This window comes from Amblyomma americanum, chromosome 9 (genome assembly GCF_052857255.1).
Source record: "Amblyomma americanum isolate KBUSLIRL-KWMA chromosome 9, ASM5285725v1, whole genome shotgun sequence".
In the NCBI taxonomy this organism is placed as follows: domain Eukaryota; kingdom Metazoa; phylum Arthropoda; class Arachnida; order Ixodida; family Ixodidae; genus Amblyomma; species Amblyomma americanum.
The window spans coordinates 134,956,072-134,965,535 of NC_135505.1; the positions used below are offsets into that span (position 1 = coordinate 134,956,072).

Consider the following 9,464-nt stretch of genomic DNA (forward strand, 5'->3'; position numbering starts at 1 on the left):
ACTATACATTATGATAACGCGCTATTCTCTAAATACTATTGTAATGCTCAAATCCCAACAGCAAATAAACATTACAAACATACATAAATATCGCAGATTACAAATGTGTACATAAAACTATTTTCATTGTTCGTGTGGTAATCGTATTCTTCTGCTAGCAGAATTTCGGCACACAGCTCTCAGATGGGGACGGCCACAGATTACGGGCACACTCCCCAACTTCATCAGAAAGCTTTGCTCATTAACCATTCGATTACCACTATCATTTACTCCTTTTCCCTGGCTATAAAACTCCCTTTCTGGCTGGCTTAAAAGCCTGAGGCCATAGTATCTGTTTGAAGGGAAGTGTATATGAGCTGCGTGCATTAGCTCTACTGTAGTGTTCGTCAACCTCACTACCATTTGCTCCTTGCAAAGTGCTGATCAAATTTGCATACTCACATAATTGGCAGGTCTTGTCTTCCAGGATAGCTTTACTCTTTTAGCTAGTGCGGCCTCTCTCTCTCTCTCTCTCTCTCTCTCTCTATATATATATATATATATATATATATATATATATATATATATATATATATATATATATATATATATATATATATATGTATATGCTGTTTAAAGAGGTCATAGGTAGCAGCGAACATTACAAAAATGTTACTTTCTTGTTTTGGTCAAATGTTAACTGGTTGTTCTTAATACCCTTTTTTAACGTTTCTTGATAAATTTTGGAACAACCTGTTCCAAAAATAAACACTTAAACAACACAAATGCAGCTTTCTCTAAAATGGCAAAGTAACCTTGCACGAGCATGCAGGCCTGCCAGTTGGGAAGGTACTCGATTCTGTCAACATTATGCATGACCCACCCCATCGAAAAACACAACGGAAAATTTTCCGCCGTCACAACACATTTTATTGTACTATTTTCGGACCTAACGACAGAAATTTCTATAGTAACAACAGAATTTTGTGTAGCTGAGCAGTCTCCTGTTGTAACGACAAGGACAATTCTGTCGCAACAACAGATAACTTCGCAATACAACAGAAAAGTCTGTCGGAGCGACAGGACGATAAAAATTTCTGTTGTATTTTGGGACCGGGACAATGCAGCACAGACAGTACACGCAACTCGGACCCTCACCTCCGAGCGGATACCAGGCTTATGCTTATATAGCTATTATTCATACGTTTTCATGTTCGTAGCGCCGGAACCTTATTCGTTGCTCATCTTGCTTTCGTTAATGAAGTACTAAATCCGTCACGCAGAGAAACACGATACAATTATCGCTCTCCTCCCCAGATGCTCGTGTTTTTTCTCTTGGCATCGATAATCAACCTTTTGGGTCCGCATTGTTTTGAATTAGAGTCAAGTCCAAGAATTTCAAGAAACTGTTGTACTTTGCGCGTCGTATTGCGTAGCTACATGGCGCTGACGTCACGTTCGACCCACTTCGAGCATAATGAAAAACACATGTCAAAAGCTAGCGCCTAAAGGTAAACTAAGAACTGATTTCTGATCGTTTATCGTGGTGTGCTACAAGGTCTCGTGGACAAGGTCTCACAATGTGGACGGGAAAGAGTGGAGCGCATGAAAGAGTTGAAGTAGGACACTTACGCACTTTAGTTTCAAGTGAGGGAAAAAAAAACGAAAACAATTAGTTCGCTGTATAAGTCGCCCCAAGCTGTTTTGGAGCACGTTTTATGAACTTATAGGTCTGGTGCGGAGAAGAGGACTCTGACGAATGGAGCCCACCGCACCGCCCCCAAATCATCCCGTCCCACAGCTTCCCATAAATTTGCTTCTGGCTACCTCTCTAAAAAAACACTATTTATAGTCACCCCCTCTCCCATGTGACCACCCCTCCCCTCACTCCCGAGGTAACATGGGTCAGGCCCACCTAGATAACGGCACCACATGATCATGTGGTCACCAGCCAATAGACGTTTTTAGCACACCGGAGACGTACTACCGGAGACGTATACCGGTATGCTAAAAACGTCTAATATATGCTTCAATTCTCCAGGGAACAAGTGCGCGCGCGCACACACACACACACACACACGCACGCACGCACGCACACGCACGCATGCACGCGCGCACACACACACGCACGCACGCACTCACACACACACACGCGCGCGCACACACACACACACACGCACGCACGTACACGCACGCACGCACACACACACACACACACACACACACACACACACACACACACACACACACACACACACACACACACACACACACACACACACACACACACACACACACACACACACACACACACACACACACACACACACACACACACACACACACACACTTTTTCGCGAGGACTGTATTTTATCGAGGCCGTCTGCTCCCCGATGAACTTGGAAACTTGGGAAACCACGTGGGAGACATATATTCACCGTTTGCAAGTCCATGGGAAAGTCCCCGTATTATGGTATATACTGCTAGCAGCACCCTAAAATTAAAAAGAAAGAGGGAAATCTTCGATAAGAGCAGACAGTTCAGCGGTGACGAAACGACAGCTTCCCCGCGCTTACTGCGGTCTCTGACCTCAACTCTTTCCACCCCAAGAAAGCGAACGCCCTTGATGCCGACCAAAATAACCCGGCCTTGTGGTCGACAGGAGTCACGTCCGCTAGGGCGTAGTGTATGTGGCGGCAACTTGAAGGTAGAGGATAGTTCCAATGCCGCGACCGTTACACGCGTGACCAGCCGTACGTGTATTCACAGAGTGTTTTCGAAAGGCTGACGACTCCACGACGAGTTCGACTTGACAAAAGCACAGGGGGGGAATACTCATGTGGAAGACGTAAACAAGTCATATGAGTTACAATACAACCAGACGTGGAATCGATATGGGGGTCTTATTTTCATTTTTTTAGACGGGCAGAAAGAGAAGCAGTAATCTTGTCTCGCAAGCACATCCGGGAAAATCGTCTGCGTATGTCATTCACTGCCAGGCATGCTAAATAGACAGTTATTACAAGACATGCATGACGGATATAGCCACAGAAACCATGGAGCATAGGGGATGTTTTTTATTTTTTATTTGTGGTGCCCATCAATGGGAGACTAATAGGGTACTTATGTTTCTTAAAGATAATTGATTAGAAAGCAGAAGAAAAAACAACCACATGCCGCCGGTGGGATCCAAACCCATGACCTCCGAGTTTCGCGTCCGGCGCTTTACCAACTGAGCTACCGCGACGTCTGTCCAAAATTCTGTTTGCAGGGCACAGCGCAATAATGAACGGAACACAAGAAACAAGGAGGACGATAGGGAGGAGCTCTGAACTGACAACTTTAATCTAGAAAAGAGGTGAACCCGTACAGTTCAGCGCTGCGTTTCCTTGTTTCTTGTTTTCCGTTCATTCTTGCGCTGTGTCCTGCATACATGGAAACAAACTCGCCCAACAGCAAGCGCTGTCCAGTCTTCTTCTTTCATGATGCTCAAGGTTATAGAGCAATACAGAAAAGCGCCCGAGACACCAATAGTGATACCGGAGCGGAATCTATACGATCACAGTTTGCCAAACCGCATAACACTAAAATGAAATTAAATGCAGGGTAAAACACTTTGCAGGTTACCTAAATATTCTCTGAGTAACTGCAAGGTCGTCAGGTAGCATGTTCCATGGTTGTAGAGAAACAATAAGCTTAAAAACGTCATTTCGGACAAACATGCTTTGCTTCTCTCTTTGTGCAGTTGTATCGAAGAAATGAGTTCACACTGCCCCTGACTGTTAATTTTATTCGTTTTCGTTTCTGTCTGGATTCATCTAACGCTTCCAGACCGTTAATGTTTCCTCGACGACTTCCGCTTTGTCACGGAAATGTATTGCTTGTTATCTCACGGCTTTCCTCCCAATGGGCACTGCAGCTCCCTTGGATGTCACATGGACGTCCTGGACGTCCACAGGACGTCTAAAAGAGTTTCAATACCCGTTGGGCTTATACTGAACCTCTGTCGGACTAACTACACATTCGGTGTAGTTAGAGCACGGCAAGGATAACGTGGTTAAGTTTGCCGGGATTAAGTGCTTTCTGCTGGCGCAGGGCCGTTCGAAGTGAGGGAAGCCTTCGTCTTGCAATGAGCATATTCCGGGTGAAGATGACAGTGGTAACTTCGCTAACTACAATTTTGTTGTTCCTTCATTCTAGCTCAAGATACAAGTGACGTCAACGAATTTTCTGGAAGAAAGCAGGGTTTATTAATGGGGGGGGGGGCACAAATGAGACGAATCATTCAAACAGACGTAGCCGGCACCATTTCCGACACTTCCCACAACTTCCACTGCGATACACGCAAGATGGCGACCCGCAACGGAGGCAAGCAGACGACGCACGATCGGCAGCTTCTCTTTAAAAACGAAACTGAAACCCCAACAAAGCCAAACGTGTGCGGGCGGTGCCTCTTAAGTTCCGAAAAACAAACGTTCAAGCGGTCGCCACTCACCCTCGAGCACAGTACGAAGCTCCAAGTGTAGGATATCCTTCCGCCGACCACCTCGTCGTTGCATTTTCACAGGTAGCCGATCACTTACTGACTCCACAAGCGCACGGAAACGAGCGGCAAAAACCGCGAACGCAGCGCACACAATCGCGATAACCATCGCCACCGCGGCAACTTCGCCCTCCTCCTCGTTGTTGCCGGCCTCGTTCATGGCCACAGCAGATCCGTTTCGACGGCTGGCAGGGCTCTCCCCGGGTTATTTTTTGCCTCCGGCGACCATCGTAGCTAGCGACAAGATCCGTTTTTCGCTTTATCTGAAGTCCGCGAGGCAGCGTACAGGCCCTCCCAAGGCTTCGGCGGACGCGCATGCGCGGTTTAGGGCAGCGCGCCGCAGTGAAATGTGCGATCGTCTGTACGGATTCGCAACGGTCTCGAAACTACTACAGAGTCTAGTCCTAGGAGGCGGGGAAACGTAGCGCTTATCGGCATTTCCACTCGGAGAGGAGTGGAGTCGGAAGATGTGATAAAACAAACTGGCCCCGCATTTTCTTGCTCTTTCGAGAGAGAGAGAAGTACTTGATCTCTCGCCTGAAACCCCTTCCACGCCGCGCGCGCGCTCAAAGAGGATAACAGGTCGCTGGCGCAGAAGCACATAGAAACTTTCAGCAGCACACGTTAAGCGCGGTGATAAATACGGTTGAAGTTATGCTCTATCGGCAGAAAGCTTTCTGGCACTATCAGTATGCGCAGGTGTAACTCTACCACACGCGGGGCGCACAGAGGTGTAAAAATTGCGAGCAGAAGTAACTTTTCAAAATTTGCAAAATTCACAAGCAACACAAAAAGAAATTAAGATAAAGAAACGCTGTGTGGAATGCCAACTTCAGAAGCTATAGTTATATACAAACAAAAATAAATAAACAAATAATTGCTAATTGAGCCTTTATACATCTGTTACACAAGTTCAACCACTCTAATGATTCACCGTCTAACAATGCTATGACTTGGGTGGTAAAGCCCTGTAAAGATATACGGTCTACGTAAGCAGGCAAAATGACACCCACAGCGGAACCAGCACTGAATCAAGAAATCTGGTAAAGGAAAAAACGATCGAAGAAAGAATAGATGAAGAAAGATAGGAACAGTGTGATAAATAAGTGAACAGGGTGATAAATAAGTAAATAATGCCTAAATAAAAAGAAGAGGGGAGAATATAAGGAAAGACAGAAACGAAGATGAGTAAATGAAAGAATTAAGCAGGACAGAAAGAAAGAAAGAAATAAAGAGAGAAAAAAAGAAAGGCACAGGGGGTGATGAAGGCAGTAGACACAGCAAGTGGAAGGCCTACGAACCCACCAGGGTCCTTGGAATCCCCGGCCGTCGGCGCAGTGACGTCATCGGCCATTCCTTGTGCGTAAACGAGGCTAAGGAAACAAGGCGTGGAAAATGACTTGTACGTAAGCTCAATTAAATAAGCAAGCAGGAATATGGAAGAGCCTTCGGATGCGCACTTGGTTTCGCTTAGGGCGTTCCTGCCAAAACATAGGCAGTTTTAATGGCCAGTGAAGTCCGCAGCGTCCGTTAGACGCAGTCGGCAATCGGGGAGTGCTTACTAGCATTTAGTCACAAGTGACTGCAGATAGGCATGATGTGATGTAATGTAGTGTGGTGTGTTGTGTGCGGCTTAACGCCCCAAAGCTGCCTGTGGACAATAGTGGATGGCTTCGGATGAGTTTCAACAAGTTCGGGTCCTTTAACGATGATAACATTAGACCGTCTCGAAACGCGGCCGCCACGGCCGGGTATCCATTCCACGAATTTGGGATCTGCAGCCGAACGCCACAACCACTAAAACCGATGAGTAAAAATGTGTTTCATGTTGGGAGACAGGCGATGTTGTTGCTGTATTGTCCACAGAAGAAGAATATAGCTTATAACAGTTGGCCTGAAGTTAGCCTCGATTAAATGCGTTCGTCTGAGAATTTTACTATACTGCTAGTCCCAGCCAGACAATTCTCGCTGGGCTCTTCTTGGTTTTCCAGCCACTTCCGCATCACGCAATGAACCCAATGTAATAGACTCTTAACGTGACTCCAAGATTGGAGTTGCTGGCCAGCGAAGCTTTGAATATTGCCAATGGGCACTGAAACTCCCTTGGACGTCCTATGAACGTCCTGGACGTCCACAGGATGTCTAAGGGAGTTTCAGAGCTCATTGGGTATAATTAATTGATCCCACGTGATCGCAATGTAGCGCTTTACTTACCAGCATTCGAAGTGGCATTATAGGTGCCACTGAAGTCTCTAAAAAAAAAGTAGCAGCAACAACCTTCGAAGAATGCAATTTTTTATTAATTGCTTCTCTTAATTTGCTCATTTCTTCTCTCGGTTTGATTTTTGCGTTTCCTTTGGTTGTCGAAACTCATACCCAAGCTACACACCAGCTCTGGACGAAAACGTTTTTGAACCGGAAAGGGTTTATGAGCGCAATTTTTTAATATATTGTAAGATTAAACCATAAAGATCAATATATCCGTAGATCTTCCGTCGGCAGGCTTGTATTTTTTCTTATTAACGTTTATGCTATCGTCAAAGGCGTTCCCCATTGGTTTTTTATGCGTCTTAACTGCAAAATGCGAGCGATGGAAACACTTTAAAAGAAAGTTTTTCCTACACATTGGAAGAATCGACCATTTCCTTCAATATTTCCATAACAGCAGCTTACACTTTCCTAATATTAAAACTATTTAAGATAGTTAAGCATGCATAAGAGGGTTCCCGCATTGCTACCATGCACCCCCAGTGTTCGATCGCATTCCATGCGGCGCTTGCGGTAATACAGGATGTTCTGTGTTCACCATTGGAGACGAGAGTAGCGCTGGTGAACACTCTCAAGGTTATGGCGTGATAACTTTCAGCACGAGGGAAAAGTTTTTGATGCTCATTTAGCTGACGCCTTTAGCAACTTTTTTGATCAGCAGCCTTGTCACAGTCAAAGAGCGGCCAAAATTACACGAATTTTTGCAGGGAAGCAGCAGTTCATCATCCCTTTCCTTTGCTCCGGCTAAGTACACAGAAGTTTTCTCGTCAAGGAACAATATTAAAAAATAGCAAGTCAGTAGGCGCAAATGGTCTTCGAATAGCCCCTATTACGGTCTTCACTTGATATGCCCGATTATTACATATCCACAGTAATAATATGATAACATCTACGGCTTTATTTCGGAAGGCCTTGCAAATTGCTTTAGTGATACCGGTTTTCAAAGAGGCGGCGGACATTTAATTAAGAGCCACCGCCCAACCTCTATATTACTGGTATTCTCCAAAGGTAGAGAGTAATTAACGTATGAGGGTATGCCATCATCCTTTAACAAATATGACCTGCTTCTTGATTATCAGCATGGTTGTCGAAAGAATAGATCCGCAGAAACAGCACTATTGACTCAAATAGAAATAATAAAAGACAGGTTTCAAAATCAAAACATATCTTTATTTAGAGAACATGGCGCAGTTTCCTACCGAGCCGGTAAAAAAGGCATAGACATGTCCTGACAAGTGTCAGCCTCCCTCCCTCGCCCCATTTGGCACAGCACTCGATATACCAACGCGCACTAAAGGCAGAAAATTTAATTTGTGTTTAAATTGCACTGAACTTGTTGATTAAATTAGAATAATTACGAATTTTTAAATATTCACTTTAGGGTCGATTCGTTACACTGTAGAGGGGGTTACTAAACAACCATGGTGTAAGAATATAAACAACCAACCTGGGTTTTTTCAGCGAGGTATCTCCTACATGGTCCTTTCGTCTGGAATTTAAAGCTCGCGATATATATATATATATATATATATATATATATATATATATATATATATATATATATATATATATATATATATATATATATATATATATATATATATATATATATATATATATATATATATATATATATATATATATAACCCTTATACAACCGTACTTTAGAGCTGCCAAACGCGTTTTGAATGAACAAAATATGTGCGCTCTCTTGAGGCGGCTTCACTCCAAACAAACAGGATTAAAAAGGGAGTAAGTTTTCTGTTTACTCGCTTTCATCTCTACTCCTTGAGACACCTGGTACCTGGTCGCGATTAGTGTAGATGCTGGGAAAGGCATTGAATGCTGCTTCGAGTAATTGCATTGCCAGCATTGGCGCCATAATTTTGTGCACGCCTGTATGCACCGTCAGATCAACCCACGGAGCTCCAAACTTGCGGCAATTTTTGTAATCGCACAGGTGACGCGAACCCGACCGCGGCGGCTGCGTTTTTATGGAGGCAAAACGCTAAGGCGCCCGTGTGCTGTGCGATGTCAGTGCACGTTAAAGACCACCCAGGTGGTCGAAATTATTCCGGAGCCCTCCACTACGGCACCTCTTCTTCCTTTCTTCTTTCACTCCCTCCTTTATCCCTTCCTTGACGGCGCGGTTCAGGTGTCCAGCGATATATGAGACAGATACTGCGCCATTTCCTTTCCCCCCAAAACCAATAATTATTATTATCATTATAGGCGACGCAGATACCTCTTTTCGGAATACGACACAGCAGTCGTGTCAGAGCAGGGGTTTTTAAAATCTTTTATATGCTGCCTGTCTGTCTGTTTCTTTGAAACTTGCCAGCCTCAAATATTAATGCTTTGAGCTGAACACTTCCCTTTCCTTTCCGTTCGCGTAAAAACTTGGAGCAGCCAAAAATAAATAAACGGCCCCATAATTAGGCAGAATAACAAAAGAACTCCCCAGTGCAAGTGATACTGAACCATGCGACAGCTTTACCTTCGTTGAAACAAGTACAAAAGACGGCCGCATTCGAAAGCTGCGCTGGCGCGTGACGAACGAAACGCACATATGCGACGCGTCGAATGACAAACGACGTCACCCGCGCATCTGTCAAGAAGAGAAAAGAAAAAGGCCAGATAAGATCTTTGTGCGAAGTGACAGCTGAGCCGTCGT

General features: G+C 44.6%; 1 protein-coding gene across 3 annotated transcripts in view; it reads right to left on the reverse strand.

Annotated features, from left to right (window-relative positions):
* Positions 1-4,780, reverse strand: part of ACC (acetyl-CoA carboxylase) — an 87,423-nt gene extending 82,643 nt beyond the window's left edge. For 2 of the 3 annotated variants that reach the window (XM_077637480.1, XM_077637479.1), the window contains exon 1: positions 4,475-4,780. In XM_077637480.1, the coding sequence (XP_077493606.1) occupies positions 4,475-4,682 (208 nt within the window). In that variant the 5' untranslated portion in view covers positions 4,683-4,780. The remainder of the gene's footprint in view (positions 1-4,474) is intronic. The other variant, XM_077637481.1, reaches the window with a different exon arrangement.
* Positions 4,781-9,464: the final 4,684 nt, after the last annotated feature.